At 40.4% G+C, this 18,963-nt stretch overlaps 1 protein-coding gene across 3 annotated transcripts in view; it reads right to left on the bottom strand.

Annotated features, from left to right (window-relative positions):
- The window catches only part of SEC24A (SEC24 homolog A, COPII coat complex component), a 73,889-nt gene extending 55,668 nt beyond the window's left edge, over positions 1-18,221 (bottom strand). For 2 of the 3 annotated variants that reach the window (XM_055553964.1, XM_055553975.1), the window contains exon 1: positions 17,639-18,220. In XM_055553964.1, the coding sequence (XP_055409939.1) occupies positions 17,639-17,735 (97 nt within the window). In that variant the 5' untranslated portion in view covers positions 17,736-18,220. Of the gene's footprint in view, positions 1-17,638 lie in introns of all 3 variants that reach the window. The other variant, XM_055553986.1, reaches the window with a different exon arrangement.
- Between the last annotated feature and the right edge of the window lie 742 nt (positions 18,222-18,963).

The following is an 18,963-nucleotide window of genomic DNA, read 5'->3' as shown; positions in this document are numbered from 1 at the left end:
AAACATCATTTACTGAACATAGGTTTCCTTTTATAGAGAAACTAAAGATATTTAGGACTATTAACGTTTGGTATGCAGAAGGCAACGGCACCCCACTCCAGTACTCTTGCCTGGAAAATCCCATGGACGGAAGAGCCTGTTAGGCTGCAATCCATGAGGTCACTAAGAGTCGGACACGACTGAGCGACTTCACTTTTCACTTTCATGCATTGGAGAAGGAAATGGCAGCCCACTCCAGTGTTCTTGCCTGGAGAATCCCAGGGATGGGGGAGCCTGGTGGGCTGCCGTCTATGGGGTCGCACAGAGTCGGACACGACTGAAGTGACTTAGCATAGCATAGCATAGCAACGTTTGGTAACACACTAGAGCGCGGGCGGCTGCGACCGGAGCACAACAGCGAGCGAGAGGAGCTACCCCACGTCAGAGTTCAAGGGCAGAAGCCGGGAGGACCCCCATGCCTGAAGGGCGGCGGCCAAAAGGACTTACCTCACGTCTGAGGTCAGGGGCAGCGGCAGGGAGGAGCTACCCCACGCCCCCACGCCCGAGGCCAGGGGTGGCCAAAGGGAGGAGCTACCCGAGGGTCCAAGAAGCAGTGGCTGCGCGGGCGCAGGAGGGCCTAGAGGAGCTATCCCGTTGAAGGTCCGGAAGGGCAGCGGTGAGGAGATACCCCTCGTCCAAGGTAAGGAGCAACGGCTGCACTTTGCTGGAGCAGCCGTGAAGAAATACCCAACACCCAAGGTATGAGAAACCAAAGTAAGATGGTAGGTGTTGCAAGAGGGCATCAAGAGGGCAGACACACTGAAACCCTACTCATAGAAAACTAGTCAATCTAATCACACTAGGACCACAACCTTGTCTAACTCAATGAAACTAAGCCATGCCTGTGGGGCAACACAAGACGGGCAGGTCATAGTGGAGACATCTGACAGAACGTGGTCCACTGGAGAAGGGAATAGCAAACCACTTCAGTATTCTTGCCTTGAGAACCCCATGAACAGTATGAAAAGGCAAAATGATAGGATACTGAAAGAGAAACTCCCCAGGTCAATAGGTGCCCAATATGCTACTGGAGATCAGTGGAGAAACAACTCCAGAAAGAATGAAGGGATGGAGCCAAAGCAAAAACAATACCCAGCTGTGGATATGACTGGTGATAGAAGCAAGATCCAATGCTGTAAAGAGCAATATTGCATAGGAACCTGGAATGTCAGGTCCATGAATCAAGGCAAATTGGAAGTGGTCAAAAAAGAGATGGCAAGAGAGAATGTCGACATTCTAGGAATCAGTGAACTAAAATGGACTGGAATGGGTGAATTTAACTCAGATGACCATTATATCTACTACGGCGGGCAGGAATCCCTCAGAAGAAATGGAGTAGCCATCATGGTCAACAAAAGAGTCCGAAATGCAATAATTGGATACAATCTCAAAAACAACAGAATGATCTCTGTTCGTTTCCAAGGCAAACCATTCAATATCACAGTAATCCAAGTCTATGCCCCAACCAGTAATGCTGAAGAAGCTGAAGTTGAACAGTTCTATGAAGACCTACAAGACCTTTTAGAACTAACACCCAAAAAAGATGTTCTTTTCATTATAGGGGACTGGAATGCAAAAGTAGGAAGTCAAGACACACCTGGAGTATCAGGCAAATTTGGCCTTGGAATACGGAATGAAGCAGGGCAAAGACTAATAGAGTTTTGCCAAGAAAAGGCACTGGTCATAGCAAACACCCTCTTCCAACAACACAAGAGAAGACTCTACACATGGACATCACCAGGTGGTCAACACCGAAATCAGATTGATTATATTCTTTGCAGCCAAAGATGGAGAAGCTCAGTCAACAAAAACAAGACCAGGAGCTGACTGTGGCTCACATCATGAACTCCTTGTTACCAAATTCAGACTTAAATGGAAGAAAGTAGGGAAAACCACTAGACCATTCAGGTATGACCTAAATCAAATCCCTTATGATTATACAGTGGAAGTGAGAAATAGATATAAGGGCCTAGACCTGATAGATAGAGTGCCTGATGAACTATGGAATGAGGTTTGTGACACTGTACAGGAGACAGGGATCAAGACCATCCCCATGGAAAAGAAATGCAAAAAAGCAAAATGGCTGTCTGGGGAGGCCTTACAAATAGCTGTGAAAAGAAGAGAAGTGAAAAGCAAAGGAGAAAAGGAAAGATAAAACATCTGAATGCAGAGTTCCAAAGAATAGCAAGGCAAGATAATAAAGCCTTCCTCAGCAATCAATGCAAAGAAACAGAGGAAAACAATAGAATGGGAAAGACTAGAGATCTCTTCAAGAAAATTAGAGATACCAAGGGAATATTTCATGCAAAGATGGGCTCGATAAAAGACGGAAATGGTATGGACCTAACAGAAGCAGAAGATATCAAGAAGAGGTGGCAAGAATACACAGAAGAACTGTACAAAAAAGATCTTCACGACCCAGATAATCACGATGGTGTGACTGACCTAGAGCCAGACATCCTGGAATGTGAAGTCAAGTGGGCCTTAGAAAGCATCACTACGAACAAAGCTAATGGAGATGATGGATTTCCAGCTGAGCTATTTCAAATCCTGAAAGATAATGCTGTGAAAGTGCTGCACTCAATATGCCAGCAAATTTGGAAAACTCACCAGTGACCACAGGACTGGAAAAAGTCAATTTTCATTCCAATCCCAAAGAAAGGCAATGCCAAAGAATGCTCAAACTACCACACAGTTGCACTCATCTCACATGCTAGTAAAGTAATGCTCAAAATTCTCCAAGCCAGGCTTCAGCAATATGTGAACCGTGAACTTCCTGATGTTCAAGCTGCTTTTAGAAAAGGCAGAGGAGCCAGAGATCAAATTGCCAACATCTGCTGGATCATGGAAAAAGCAAGAGTGTTCCAGAAAAACATCTATTTCTGCTTTATTGACTATGCCAAAGCCTTTGACTGTGGATCACAATAAACTGTGGGAAATTCTGAAAGAGATGGGAATACCAGACCACCTGACCTGCCTCTTCAGAAACCTGTATGCAGATCAGGAAAGAACAGTTAGAACTGGACATGGAACAACAGACTGGTTCCAAATAGGAAAAGGAGTACATCAAGGCTGTATATTGTTACCCTGCTTATTTAACTTATATGCAGAGTACATCATAAGAAACTCTGGACTGGAAGAAACAGAAGCTGGAATCAAGATTGCCGGGAGAAATATCAATAACCTCAGATATGTAGATGACACCACCCTTATGGCAGAAAGTGAAGAGGAACTCAAAAGCCTCTTGATGAAAGTGAAAGAGGAGAGTGAAAAAGTTGGCTTAAAGCTCAACATTCAGAAAACGAAGATCATGGCATCTGGTCCCATCACTTCATGGCAAATAGATGGGGAAACAGTGGAAACAGTGGCAGACTTTATTTTTTTGGGCTCCAAAATCACTGCAGATGGTGACTGCAGCCATGAAATTAAAAGACGCTTACTCCTTGGAAGGAAAGTTATGACCAACCTAGATAGCATATTCAAAAGCAGAGACATTACTTTGTCAACAAAGGTCCGCCTAGTCAAGGCTACGGTTTTTCCTGTGGTCATGTATGGATGTGAGAGTTGGACTGTGAAGAAGGCTGAGCGTTGAAGAATTGATGCTTTTGAACTGTGGTGTTGGAGAAGACTCTTGCGAGTCCCTTGGACTGCAAGGAGATCCAACCAGTCCATCCTAAAGGAGATCAGTCCTGGGTGTTCTTTGGAAGGAATGATGCTAAAGCGGAAACTCCAGTACTTTGGCCACCTCATTCGAAGAGTTGACTCACTGGAAAAGACTCTGATGCTGGGAGGGATTGGGGGCAGGAGGAGAGGGGGACGACAGAGGATGAGATGGCTGGATGGCATCACCGACTCGATGGACGTGAGTCTGAGTGAACTCCGGGAGTTGGTGATGGACAGGGAGGCCTGGCGTGCTGCGATTCATGGGGTCGCAAAGAGTCGGAGACGACTGAGTGACTGAACTGAACTGAACTGAACTGAACACACTAAAAGAATTTTTTTCCTAAAAAGAGCATGTGCTTTTTTAGCAACTATAAATAGTATAAGTTTGCCAATCTATAGAATGCTAATGTAGAAGACAGTTCATAATTGCTTACTTCTTGGTTTTCACTAGAAACTGAAGTTTTTAAAGGTTAAGAATCCTAATTAAACTATGTAATTAAAACTACTAAAAAATTTGAAGATGTAAGGAGTAGAGATGTATTTTGTTAAGGAAAAAAGACAGTATTTTGCACAGAAGCTGGTTATTTCTACATGGGAAAGAAAATAAGGGTCAAATTAATATGAATATAGAAAGTTGTAGAGATTTAGAAGGAAAAAATCTTTAGGACAGAATTCTATGGGGACTTCGCTGGTGGCCCAGTTATTAAGACTGTGCGATTCCACTGCAGTGGGCATGGGTTCAGTTCCTGATCAGGGAGCTAAGATCCCTTATGCTGCAAGGCAAGGCTAAAAACAAAAAAAAAAAAGAAAAGGGAGAAAGGAATTTATGTGTAATCAGAACTATGATTGGAATACATTTAAGTAGATAAATTTTAATACCAATGTAAGAGGATACAAAGCCTTAGTTTTATTTCTTTCTGTTAAGAGGACAAAGTTTCTTAGACTACTGACCTGCTTTTAATACCAGATTGTAAAGTTTCTTTATCTTTTAAGTAATCTGTTACAACTTTCTACATTTGCCTTGGAAATCTAAAGCCACCTGGTTAAGTGAATAAGTATTATTTCACAGTGACCTATGACACTGTTTTTAAAAACTTTTTGATATTTCTGACAAAATTCTCAAAGATCAAATTTATATGAAGTTCATTTGACCTCCAGCTAACTTTGAGGTTTTCCAAGAGGGCCCTTGGGGCTTCACCAGTGGCTCAGCAGTACAGAACCTGCCTGCAATGCAGGAGACACAGGAGATGCAGGTCTGATCTCTGGGCAGGGAAGATCCCTTGGAGATGGATATGGCAACCCACTCCAGTATTTTTGCCTGAAAAATCCCCTAGACAGAGGAGCCTGGCAGGCTACAATCCATGGGGTCACAAAGAGTCAGACACAACTAAAGTGACTGAGCAGAGCATGGCACAGCAAAAGGGCCCTAAAACACCTTAAGAAAATTGTTTTGTTATTAAAGAAAGATATAAAATTAATTAGGTTTATTTGATATGTTAAATTACTTGGGAAGCATTGTCAATGAATGATAAACCTGTTTAAGTTTATATTGTATGGGTAAATTCTATTAATATAGATATTCTAGAAATAATATGGAATACCTAAAAATCTGGTATGTCCTAGTAAATAAAATGTTATCAGCCATAACTCTAGTTATTATCTTAACATATTGTATGTCACAGTAATAACCAAATTCATCTGCCAATTACACTGTAATCAGATCTTTAACCATGCCTTTTAAAGTCTTCTGTCATCCACAGACAGTTATTGTTTTATTCTGCTGTTGATGAAAAAAAAAAAAAGAAGCTTCATCTTCAAGAACACTCATAGAAAGGACTTTCTGACAAGTACAGGTTTCTGACAACTTTCAGATAATACTGCTGAACTGGTAAGAAATTAAGTAGTTATAAAGGGAAAGCTGTTAACAGAAGTTTAAGATCAAGGATTAATCACATAGTACTAAGTGCATGATGAATATAATTGGGGGGATTTTTTTTACCAAAATTATTACTGATTTTTAATCTTGTGCTTTCTAAATACAAGGAAACCCTTCCCCTCAAGCTAATTATGACTTACAGCAATTTGATAAATTACACTTTTGTAAGTACAAGTGAAACATTTACCTTTTCTCTCTACTTGATTCCCCCAGAAACTGGAAACTCTTAGGTTCTTAGCAGCCTTATCAGGTGAATAATGAAGATTACCTCCTGGCAGGTGCAGGAATCTCAAGATATTCTGGAGATCCTGAGAAGGGAAGAACCCACCCAATCTTGGGTATCACAGACTGAATCTTACAGCACACCCTTGATCTGGCTTTCTTGGCTTTGAAAGACCTTTAAGAGTTCAATTTGAAATTCCTTATGAAAGTTCCAGCACAGCTGAAAAGAGCCTGTATGATCAGTTATACTTATGTAAATAATCAGGCCAAGTTTATTGAAACCAGATTTGTTTTGCAAACAAATTAGCTTTAATCTGGCCATATTTGATGGAAACGAGGGTAATTTTAGAGAGAAAAAAATATATTTCAGTATATGTGCTGCTGAAGAGAGCACTAGAAAAAAATATATTTCAATGCATATTACGTTTTAGTGTTGTCTTTAAGGTTTTTCTATATTTACTGCCTAAGACTCACTTCCAAAGTAACTTTGTTGTTATATTATTATAGAATTTAATTACAACTTAATTGAATTATTAAGAGGATACTCTAAGTTTGTTTCTGGAGTTTATCATAGTAAATTATCTTTGGATGAAGATCAAATCCCCATAACCTGCAACCAGGATATTATGTATACTGGAAAAGACATCAGATTATTATGTGTGTGTGTGTGTATATATATACACATACATACATATATATACAGGATATTATGTATATTGGAAAAGACTCTTTACAGCCACACTGGGAGGGGCCATATCAGGCTACCTCTCCTAAACAGACTTCAGTTCCTATTTCTGACACCCAGCTCTGACTAACTGAGGCCAGCCCTACCAGACCAGGATGAGAAGAAAACATCTGAAGTAGACAGCTGACCCAAAATGCTGGACCAGACTTGTACACTAATTACTTTGAAAACTGCTCACACTTCTGCTTATAAATCAGATATTTCTTTCCTGGGCTTAATCATATGCCAAGTTTCAAAAGTCAGTATTTTGGGGTGTGGCCAATTACCAATGTCCAGTACTCCTGGGTTACCTTTGTGAATTTCTCCTTTTCAAAGCTCTAATCGGATGGCCCTTAGAAATTTTATTTTAGAAGAAACTTGAGTACCATGCAAGCTACCATCAATATTACTAAATGGGACCCTGTTACCTGGCCAATTTATGACACTTGCTCTGAAACTGGTCACAAAATATATACCATCTCCTTTTTACTACATGTTAAGTATTGGGTAGCTCCTGATCCCAGTGGATTTATGGAACAAGTTTATGGCCTTGGTTCTCCCTGGGCTGGTTAGGAAAATGCACAACTGGTTTCCTGTGGGCTCAAGGTCACCTACAGGCAGCCTTGGAACCAGGCCCTGCCAATTTGCCTTCAATTCCAGCATGCTGGGTTCAATGTTTTCCAATGGTATGACCATTTAGCTACAGAATTTGCGATTTCCCACTTGGAATATAAGATATCATTACTTACATAGAGGCTTTAACAAAATTTACTGAGTAGGCTTTGAATGATAGTTATTAAAGCCAGTAGTTTGCTCAATTCAGAAGTCTACATGATGAGAAAAAGTGGTGCTACAGAATTGTAATATGACCTTTGAGATTGTAATTGCTTCCCAAGGGGGAAATTGTGCTGTAATACATACTGAATGTTGTGTATCGTATTCAATAGTCTTCTGATATAACTCATCTTGCAAGTCGGGTCCGACTCTTTGAGATCCCATGGACTATACAGTCCATGGAATTCTCCAGGCCAGAATACTGAAATGGGTAGCTGTTCCCTTCTCCAGGGGATGTTCCCAACCCAAGGATCGAACCCAGGTCTCCCGCATTGCAAGCGGATTCTTTACCAGCTGAGCCACAAGGGAAGTCCAAGAATACTGGAGTGGGCGGCCTATCCCTTCTCCAGCGGATCTTCCCAACCCAGGAATTGAACCAGGGTCTCCTGCATTGCAAGTGGATTCTTTACTAGCTGAGCTACCAGGGAAGCCCAACTCATCTTAAGATACATGAAGAATCAGATTTCTACTCTGAATAATCCTCTTCCCAATTTAAGGGAAATAACAGGAAAATGGATTGGTTTAGGAGGCTCTGGCTTAAACTTTTAAACTACTGATCACATCTACAGTTCTCTATGAATTAATGAACATGCACAGTGTATGTGACAAGATAAAACTGGCATATATCCTACTAGACAACTTGAAATTAACCATTAGTCCTTGAAATTAACCATCAGTCCTTGCCAAATATCTTACTAGCATAACTGCCTAAAAGGAAAGAAAGAACCCGGCTATTAAGACCCCAACATCAAGGAAAATGATAAACACAGGGCAGGTAAGCCATCACTGTGGCATCGAGGGACCAAATATTTGATTACCTAATGCTTTCTATCAAAAGATGAATGATTAAAGAAGGGAAATTAATGAAGTAAAATTCCTATTTTATGGCAAAACAAGAAAATTTTACGTATAAATTTTTTCTCTGTCTGCTTGGGACTCCTCCCTTAAGTGTGTAATGTGTATCTGCATTAATCACACATACTTAGGAGATAACCTCCCTTATTAATCTTGTAAAGGGTCATGATGATTCACTACTAGCTCTGTACATGCAGATCTGGATTGTGTAAACTGTCAATACGTCATTTGAAGTACAATCCTTTGTCTCAAAAAGGTATATGACTGTACTTTGACTTCTGACCGGGGGAATATTCCTCAGAGCTTTTTAAAAGACTATCTCCCAGGTTATAATCCGCAGGTTGACTGCAATACATTTTTCCATCTTTCTTAGATATTACCCTATTGAATAATTTTATTGTCAACACTATATTTTATTCCAGATGGTTAGGAACATACCATTCATTGCCTAATTGAAAAGACAGATTTTATGAAGAATCTTCTGAGCACACAAGGTAAGGTCCACTCCGTCCCTGTCCTCAAGAAGCTACGGTCCAAACAGGAAGACAACCAGGTGAGGACAACAGAGAGTAAAATCTTCAGAGGCAACAGGAGTTGGCCCCAGAAAAAGGACTGCCAAGGGCGCCTGCAGAGAAAGGAGCAACATGTGCAACAGCCCGTAGTCATGAAACGGCATTCTGAAAAATCAGTGTGGCCCAGCAGAGGCAAGTGATTGTGTCAAGCATCTGAAGTGAGGCAAGAGGTTAGGACATTAAAAAAAACCTCTTGGGGATTGCAGTAGAGATTGGAAGATACTGGAGTCTACAGCAATAATCCAGGTAAGAAATAATTGACTAAACAGTAGTAGTGGGAATACAGAGATCTTTGAATTAATGAAAACATTTGTAAAAAAGTAAAATTATAAGCAAATTTGGGTCATCTGGATAGAAATCAACATCTCACAGCCTAGTACTGCCACAAGATTTCATGGCTCACTCTAATATTTTTATTTATTGTTTCATCACAGGCCATTATGCTAGAGGTCTTTAAGCCAAGTACAGTCAGTGAAAGCCAAGTATCATCAAAATGCACAAAATAAGCAAAAGTCTTACAGTATATCAATGAAGAAAATGAGAAGAATATGCAGTCATAAGACTGTAAGGTAGAAAGACAAACACAAAAGAATCTGCTTTGGGCTTCCCTGGTGACTCAGTGGTAAAGAATCCACCTTCCAATGCAGGTGACACAGGTTTGATACCACATACCTGGGAGCAACTAAGCCCATACACCACAACTACTGAGCCTGTGCTCTAGAGCCCAGGAGCCACAGCTATTGAAGCCCACTTGCCCTAGAGCCCACGCTCCACAACAAGATAAGCCACCACAATGAGAAGCCTGCAAGCAGAGGGTAATCTGCTTGTTCCAATTAAAGAAAAGCCCACATGCAGCAACAAAGACCCAGCACAGCCTAAAATAATAAATTAATAAATTGTATGTAAAAAACAGAAAACAAAAAACACAAGAATATTAAAAAAAAAAAGAACCTGCTTTGTAGTAGTCATTATTATAGATCCACTTATAGTGACTTATAATGTAAAAATTGTCTTTTTACATATGTATCAACTGGCAATAGTTTATTAGAATTACAGTAGTAGATATGTAATGAAGTTTTCACCAGTTTTAATTATATTATTTTGAAGTCATTAATAAATTATATAATCTATCAAAATAATGGATCAGCGATTTTAAAGGGGTCCAGAATATACCACTGTGACATAAAAATTATTTTGAGTAGAGGCATGAGTTCTGAGAATCTGCCTAAAAGCACTTATCCGCCTAAAAGCACAGCCTCCAAAAATAACTCAAAAGAATTAAGTTGTCCCATACCTAAACATACATTGTCACAAAATGATCAAGTCTCCCATTTATTCTACTAAGGACTCATATTTATTTTTCCTAAAAATCATTTTCCATAACTGCTCTTTTCTCTCTCCTCTTTCCCTATTAAGATGGTATATAAGTCCCAAATTCTCGAGGCCTATTTTTATGAACCTTCATAATGCATGAGTAAACTTTGGCTTTTCTCTTGCTATCCTGTCTTTTGCCAGTTTAACTCACAGGCTCCCAGGCACTAAAACTAAGAGGGCAGAGGAAAAATTTTTCTTCTCCCAACAACCTGAAACTAGTTTCATCTTAAAAAAATAAAAGAGAAAAACAATAATAGTCACCCAAATGATGTTCTAACATATTAAAAATATCAAGACTAATCAATTTTGGCTTTAGCCAAATAATCCATTGCATTATGTATTAAGTTTGAATTATACTGCTTTTGTTGTAATGTTCTTAATTCGTTTTGGTTTTACAATGGTACTATAGCTAAAACATATGGAGTTTATACCTAGTTTTATATCTATATACATTTTATAAAAAATAATTTAACATTGAGGTTGCAAAGAAATATTTAGCACCGACACATTACTTAAAAAAACTGATAAAGGAAACTGAACTGATAGGATTCGTGGAATTGAATATGAAGACATAATAAATCTGTGGAACTGACGTGGAATTGAAGAAGGGAAAGAACCAAAAATGACTCCCAGGACTAACCTGTGCAACTCGGCAGATGACAGTGCCATAAAAGAACTGGGGAAGGCAAGGAAAAACAAAACAAAGAATGAAGAATTATTTTAAATATACTTTAAGTGTCACCAAGAAATTCAAGTGGAACTAGAAAACATCTATTTTCAGCAAAAGAGATGGGTTTCAGCTTATGATATAACTTTGGAAATCACTGGCATACAGTATTTGATATCACAAGAATTAATAATATCATGCAGGGAGTAAGTACAGAGTAAGAAAAGAGCCAGCCTCAGAAACCATGTGAAATAATACATGTTTACTGTTAATTTTTAAAATGCTATTTATTATGTATTTATTTTTACTGCGCTGGGTCTTCACTGCTACACACAAGTTTTCTCTCGTTGCGATGCTTGGGCTTCTTGCTGCAGTGGCTTCTCTTGATGCAACTCGCAGGCTCGAGAGCACGGGCACAGTAGTTGTGGCACACAGGCTCAGCTGCTCCGAGGCATGTGGACTCTTCCCCAGACCAGGGATCGAGCCCATGTTCCTTGACTGGCAGGTGGTTTCTTGACCACCGGGCCACCAAGGAAGCGCATATTGTTTTGTTTTGTTTTGTTTAGAAAGGAAGAAAAAGAATGGAACTAGGTTAGAAAATTCCAAAGATCACCAACATTTTAGGAAAAAGAGAGCAATTAGAAGAGAGGAACGAAAAATATTTTTTGTAACTTAATAACCAATAAATCAGAGAAGGCAATGGCACCCCACTCCAGTACTCTTGCCTGGAAAGTCCCATGGATGGAGGAGCCTGGTGGGCTGCAGTCCATGGGGTCGCTAGGAGTCGGATAGGACTTCACTTTCACTTTCACTTTCATGCATTGGAAAGGGAAATGGCAACCCACTCCAGTGTTCTTACCTGGAGAATCCCAGGGACGGGGGAGCCTGGTGGGCTGCCGTCTATGGGGTCGCACAGAGTCGGACACGACTGAAGCAAATTAGCAGCAGCAGCAACCAATAAATTATTTGTGGCCTTATTAAGGGCAGTTTTGGTGGATGTATAAAGTAGAAGCCAAATTAGAAATTATATTAAAGAAATGAGAGATTAAAATAAACGCAGGTGACTGCTTCTCAATCACCCAACCAGAAGCTTCAGAAACAAAGAGAACCTAGGTTCTACGTTTATAAATTCCTATTTTATACTTGATGGAATCTCAGAACCTAAACTAGTAAAATTTATGGTCTAAATTTTACTACTGTACATGTACTGGTGATTCTCACAGAATTACTTTGTGAATTTATTCATATTACTTCAGAATAAACTTTATGAACTTTAGAATCCACTGATACATAAAAATGATACTCCCAGAATGGTTTCCCCTAACATTCCAAGTAAAACAAAGACTTGAGATCTTATATTCTTAAACAACTCATTCACCAATCCATTCAGTAAATATATGCATGTGCTCAGTTGCTCAGTCATGTCTGACACTTTGTGACTTTATGGACTGAAGCCTGCCAGTATCCTCTGTCCATGGGATTTTCCAGGCAAGAATACTGGACTGGGTTGCCATTTCCTCCTCCAGAGGATCTTCCAACCCAAGAATTGAACCTGCGTCTCCTTCATTGGCAGGTAGGTTCTTTACCAGTGAACCACCAGGAAGCCCCAGTAATATACAATGAGCTACTACTTGCCAGGGACAGTTTACACTTTCTACCTACCATTCATGAATTCAGTTGACTAAACCAGTTCAAATTAATTCAAGGCTCTCTTGAATATGGTTCCATTAGTTATGGTGTCCTACATGAAAGTAAATAAAAGTTACAGAAAAGTAGCCAAATATTCAAAACATTGTGCTTTAGATGGCAATGTTTTACTTAACTTTTGAAAAGTTCCTTCTGTGTATGTGCTTTTAAATACAACAGATTTGGAGGACAAGTCAAGTATAGAGAGAAAAAAAAATGATTTGGCACCTCTCCCTGTACATCAAAATACACTCTGATCACCTCCAGTTGACCAGTTGACACTATAAGTGCAACAAATGTATGCTACTGCATGAGGACAACTTGTGGATCAGTGACTAAATATAACGGCTTTAAAGAAAGCAACAAAAGGGACAAGAGCAAATGCTAACAATCAAAGTGGGGGTACTGGCAATTTCAAGATGTATAAGATATTCATGAGATGTGATGCTGAAATAGCAAAGAAATGGACTCAATACTAACAAAAGTTGAGGGTCTGGTCATGTATGAATTATAATCCAAAGGGAACTATGCTGGGTGGCAATTTCAAAAAAATATCAGCAAGTATTTACCCTAACTATATATATCCACCTCATAAAGAAACTAAAGAAAAGGTTCTGTTCCTTGATCCAGGCATAACCACCAGGCAAGCTGAATAAATAAGACTGCCAAGTTTAAATCTAGGTTCCACAACATATCAGCTGTGTAACCTTGAATGAGTTGCTTGACCACTCATCTTCATTTCCTGGTCAGTAAACCTAACAGTTCTCATATCACAGGGCTGTTATGAGGATTAAATGAAATGATGCTTATAATACAACCTACCACAATGACTAGGAATAGAGTAAGTACACGATAAATGCTAATTCTTATTGTTACTATTCTGTGTCTTTAGGAACTCCCAGTCTATCAGCAAAGTCCAAACAGAAGCTCAATGTAGTAAGTTCTATTAAGTGTAGTAAGTTCCAGTAAGTGCTGGAGTGGATTGCCATTTCCTTCTCCAGGGGATCTTCCTGACCCAGGGATCGAACCTGGGTCTCCCACATTGCAGGCAGACGCTTTACCGTCTGAGCCACCAAGGAAGCCCGTAGTAAGTTCTATTAGAGTTGGGCAAAGCCTTATGGGCTTCCCTGCTAGCTCAGACAGTAAAGACTTTGCCTGCGGTGCAGGAGATAAGGGTTGAATCCCTGGGTCAGGAAGATCCCCTGGAGAAGGAAATGGCTACCCACTCCAGTATTCTTGCCTGGAGAATCCCATGGCCAGAGGAGGCTGGCAGGCTATAGTCCATGGAGTCACAAAGGGCTGGACATGACTGAGTGACTAAGCCTGCGCACGTGCAGTCTTGTAGGACTCCAAAGTTACTGTGCCCACTGAAAACATTAAAAGAAACTCAGCCACAACAATCAGTGTTAGAGATCACATGCCAATTTTAGTCTCAGCACTAAAGACTTCATATGGGACTTCCTTCCCTGGTTGCACAGTGGATAAGAATCTGTCTGCCAGCGCAAGGGACAAAGGTTCAATCCCTGATCTGGCAAGACCCCACATGCCTTGGAGCAACTAAGCCCCTGCACCACAACTACTGAGCCCGCACACCCTAGGGCCTGTGCTCCACAACAAGAGAAGCCATTGCAATGAGAAATCTGGGCACCACAAGGGAGTAGCCGCAAACAGAGGAAAAGCCCACACAAATCAAGGAAGACCCAGCGCAGCTAAAAATAAATAATAAAAAAATTTTTAAAGCCTGCCTATATTAAAAACACACAATCATAATTATGGTTTACCTCATAAAAACTAAAAGAGATTTACATTTCTGCCATGACTAAAATAGAGATATGAGCACAAGTCCAGCATTTAAACTGATGACTAACCCAATACATCACATTCTACTACGTTTCAGCTGACAATATCAGACACAACTTGGTGACTGAACAACATATATAAAAATCCACAGAAAATTTCACCAGAAAGAAAACAGTTGAAAATGAGCTCAAATCTTAGAATGAACAAGTCAATACATGTTTAGTGAACTAAACTGCAAATACCCAATTCTAAAATCATTCAATAAAACTGGTAATTTCTTCAATGTGCTAGACACCACGTGAGTCTGCTGGAGAGAAGATGATGTGCAAAAACAGATATTCTTGCCCTTATAGGACTTACAGTCTAGAAGGAAAACATATTATTTTATAAAATTATAATGTAACAGGGGAATGAATCTCAGTGGAAGAAAAAATGTAGAATATTCTTCTCACTCTTAACCTATAAGGGGAAAAGTTGAGTATTACATAAATATTACAAAAAATGTTAATAAAACTACAGTTTCTAACTGCCTTGACAAATTGACTCAAATAGTCAACAAAGGAGCTAATTACAAGCGGGAGTCATGATTTGCTTTTGGTCTTTATTATATGGTAATCAGGTGAAAATCTGCCAGTTTACGTAGTCTTGCAGTTTCACTATCAACTTCTGCAAAGGAAATGAGTGCACCCAAATCTACACAGAGACTGAGAAAAACCATCTAGTCACCTTTTGGATTGTAGTGCAATGTAACAATCAACCACAGAAAGCAATGTCCAGATGTGTGAGGTATTCCGTAATATATTAACACTATGCAATACGAAAGTAAGTTACAGAAAAACAAGAGTTGACTATTCAATCAACTTTTAAATTATAATCTTAAAAAACAATGGAAGATCCAACTGAACTGTAATGCATAATTTAAGCATGCTACATTAAACCTAAAGCATGAGAATTCAGTAGTATTTAAGCAGCAATAAGTGCCTAGAAAGAGTTAACCAAAAAAATTAGATCCAGCACTGAACTTTTTTTTCACCTTTTAGAGAAATATCCTTCCCTCCAATTCTCCACCACATCCCTACTCTCTTTATTATTAGTGGAGTGAACAATGTGAACAATAACAGAACCCAATGCAGGATATTAGCCATTTTACTGAGAATACTTTTACAAAAAAACTTTAGAAATTGGGTTTATAAAAAGAATGTCAAAGTTATATCTTAACAAGGGTATATACCATATGACCCAGCTATTCTACTTTTACACATTTATCAAAGAATACAAAGGCACTAATTCAGAAAGATCTATGTACCCCTGTGCTGACTACAGCATTATTTACAGCAGCCAAGTATGGAAATAACCTAATTGTCCATCAATGGATGAATGGATAAAGATGTGATAGACACACACACAATGGAATATTAATATAATTCAGCCATAAATAGAATGAAATCCTGCCATTTGCAAGAAGATGGATGGAACTTGAAGGTACTATGCTAAGTGAAATAGGCAAAGATAAATACCATATAATTTCACTCATATTTAGAAGCTAAAAAAACTAAGTGAACAGACAAAAGAAAACAAAAACTCACCAATACAGAGATCAGATTAGTGGTTACCAGAAGGGGAGGGGGTTGGGGAAATGCGTGAAGGGGTCAACTGTATAGTGATGGATGGTAACTGGACCTGTGGTGGTGATCACTTTGTGGCGTATACTGATGTTGAATTATAATGCTGTACACTTGAAGCTTATTTTCTAGAAAGTGGGGGTACATATTTGCAATCCTATGACTTCCTTCCCTATCTGACTCCCCAATTGGCTCTGAGCAAGCTATGTACATGGACTCCTTTTTTATTTTCTTTTATAATCTTAAGGACAGAACTGGAGCATGCAACAAATGTCCGTTGAACTGGATCAAATCAACATAGTGACAATATCTCCGTATAGTATATACAATGGCTACACTGCTTTACCATTTCAAAATTATCAAAACTATACTTACATATAAGTTTGCAAGCATATTTGCAGGATTTACCATTTAAAGCTCGTGTAAAAGTGCAACTTAAAGAAGGAGAAAACACAGTCATATGGCATCTTGCTTAAGAGTTTTGGCCTTAACGTCTTAAAATAATTTCATCCTCAGTGAAAATGTAACTAAATAGCCTAGAATAAAAAAATAGTTTACATAATCTGTTACCATAAGTTTGAGGAAAAACAATTGATTCAATTTAATACCATTTCAGTGCTTACTCTCACTTATTCTTGCTACTGCCTACATAGCTGCCTACTCATAGACATTTTTAAAAGTCTTTTGGAGCCTTCTTTGTAAAGAAAACAGTAGTCTCTAAAAACAATATAAATTAGCTATTTTAGTCAGTGGCTATTTTCTCGAACTTCACAGCAATCTTAGATTTCAATGGGAAACTGAAGCATTTTAATATTATTCTACTAGTTCTGTTTCCAAGAACTAAAGATTTATAAGTAAACTGGTAACCTGGAAAACTGTTGGGAGAACATCTGTCTTTATTACAAGTTCTTAAAGAACTTAGCAAATCACAGCATAGGACAATTTAAAGAATCCTAGAAAGAGTATAAAATTAGAAGACATCTTCACACCGAATGACAAATTATAGTGCCACATGTACACTCTGGTCAGAGGTTCAGAGACTTTGTGTCCAACCACTTTCCAAGTGATGTAACGACCTCTGGAAATCAAACAGGAGATCCTCCCGTTCTAAAGCTGAAAAACTGAACAGGTGGCCTAGGTACAATTTGGGGAAGGTTCAGGGAGAGAGGAGCAGGCTCTAAAGAGGAAAAGCATAATCCTCCATTCATCTCCGCAGATTCACACTGAGTACGACCCTCACCCTAACGCAGGCCCGACGGGACGGAAATGAATCAGACCCCAAACCTTGCTCTCCAGAAGACGCAGGTGAGGTGGAGCGGAGAAAAAGGGCACATAAACAGATCCCATGAGCCTTGCATGCGAGTTCTGAGATACAGACGGAATCTGTGTTCTTTACCCATGTATACCCAGGGCGTTATATACAGCAAGTGCTCAGCAACTGTGTGCTGCACGAAAGAATAAATATGAAACACTAAGACGAGTCGCGGTCCCTGTGGCTCAGCCTCCCAGCTCCAGGCGCTATGACCCTGGCAGGGAAGTCACTCTCGCCTACTGTCCCCTCATACGCAGGCAACACCCAAAGGTTAACTCGGGCCGGGGCCCAAACTTCGCCTTCCCCAACTCTCAACACCCAGAGGCACTTACCATTCGTGTAGGGAGACCCCGAGGCCGAGGCGGCCCCGTTCTGGGCCTGGAGGCCGGTGGTGGAGCCGCCAGGGGCGGGTATCCCGGGCTGGGACATGACGACGACGTTTATAGGGGTCTGGTCGGGGTCTGCGACAGCCCCAAGCCGAGAGTTGAAAAACGACGGCTGGAAACCAGGGAGGGGGCTAACGACTTAGGACTGAAAGCCTGATAGAGAGAAGACGGCGCAATGAGCCCTACGCATGGCGCCGCATTCTCCCCAGTCCGCAGGCGGTCAGAGCTTGGCCTGGGTGGCGAGGCTTGGGTGTCGGGCCGGTGGGGCCGAGAACGCCGGGTTGGAAAGCAGCAGCCAAGCGGAGAGAGACCGAGGAAGGCCCCGGCCGGAACTGCCTGTCAGCCGCTGGGCGCGCAGGCGCAATCGGGACACGTGGCACTTCCGGCTCCGGCCTCGCAGCGGCAGCTGCAATCTGTGAGCTCTTCTCCCCCGCGGGGCTGCCCTGAAGCCACCTGACGGCTCCGAGTGTCCCGGCCCGAAGGACCGTGCTCGGCCTCTCCTGCCACGTCACTGACTCTCACCGTCGGCCGGAAGTGGCGTGTGTCACCGATACGGAAATCCCCGCCGTCGTGAACGCGGCAAGGCCGGGATCTGAGGACAGTCAGGGTTTCAGTGGCAGCTTTGGAGGGGTGGGACTGACAGTTCTCCAGTTTTTGTGAAGATTACCTGAGAGGACAGACTTCATTGTCCTCTGTTGAGACTAAACCTCGGGTAGCTGAACCGATTAATGTTCATCACGGTATTTCATTTCACATTTCATCATATTCCAGGTGTAAATTGTAAGGGATTTTTTTTAAAAGGTTAATTAGGTATAAGTGTTCAAAGTAATCAGATCGAATTGGAGGCCTTTGCTTTTTGACCTGAAGATTCAAAAGTAATTTTAATTTTGAAACTCGCTGATTCATACAGCAAGTCATGCCAAAGTCCATTAACATATTTAAATGGCAGTTTTATTTCCTCTTCCAAGAGTTTACAGTAAGGTACAACATTCAGACTTCCTTTCTAGGCAAGGTGACTTTTTTTCTTGCAAGTAGACTTTTTTTTTACTTTTGAGACTAAAGGGAGGTAGAATGATTAGACAACATAGTTAATGACATCAGTGATCATATTAGCCACCTTCCTTATACTTAGGTTTTTCCTGTTCTGAGCTGATGATAAAACCCTTCTTTATAGATTTGTATTGTTGACTAAAATGTCCTGCCAAGGGTTTCAAAATCTGTGAAAGGTGAAATACATCTTAACTCATTTAATATCAAATGCCTACTATGGA

Source organism: Bubalus kerabau, chromosome 1 (assembly GCF_029407905.1).
Source record: "Bubalus kerabau isolate K-KA32 ecotype Philippines breed swamp buffalo chromosome 1, PCC_UOA_SB_1v2, whole genome shotgun sequence".
NCBI lineage: Eukaryota > Metazoa > Chordata > Mammalia > Artiodactyla > Bovidae > Bubalus > Bubalus kerabau.
This window is presented reverse-complemented; position numbering and strand designations above follow the sequence as displayed.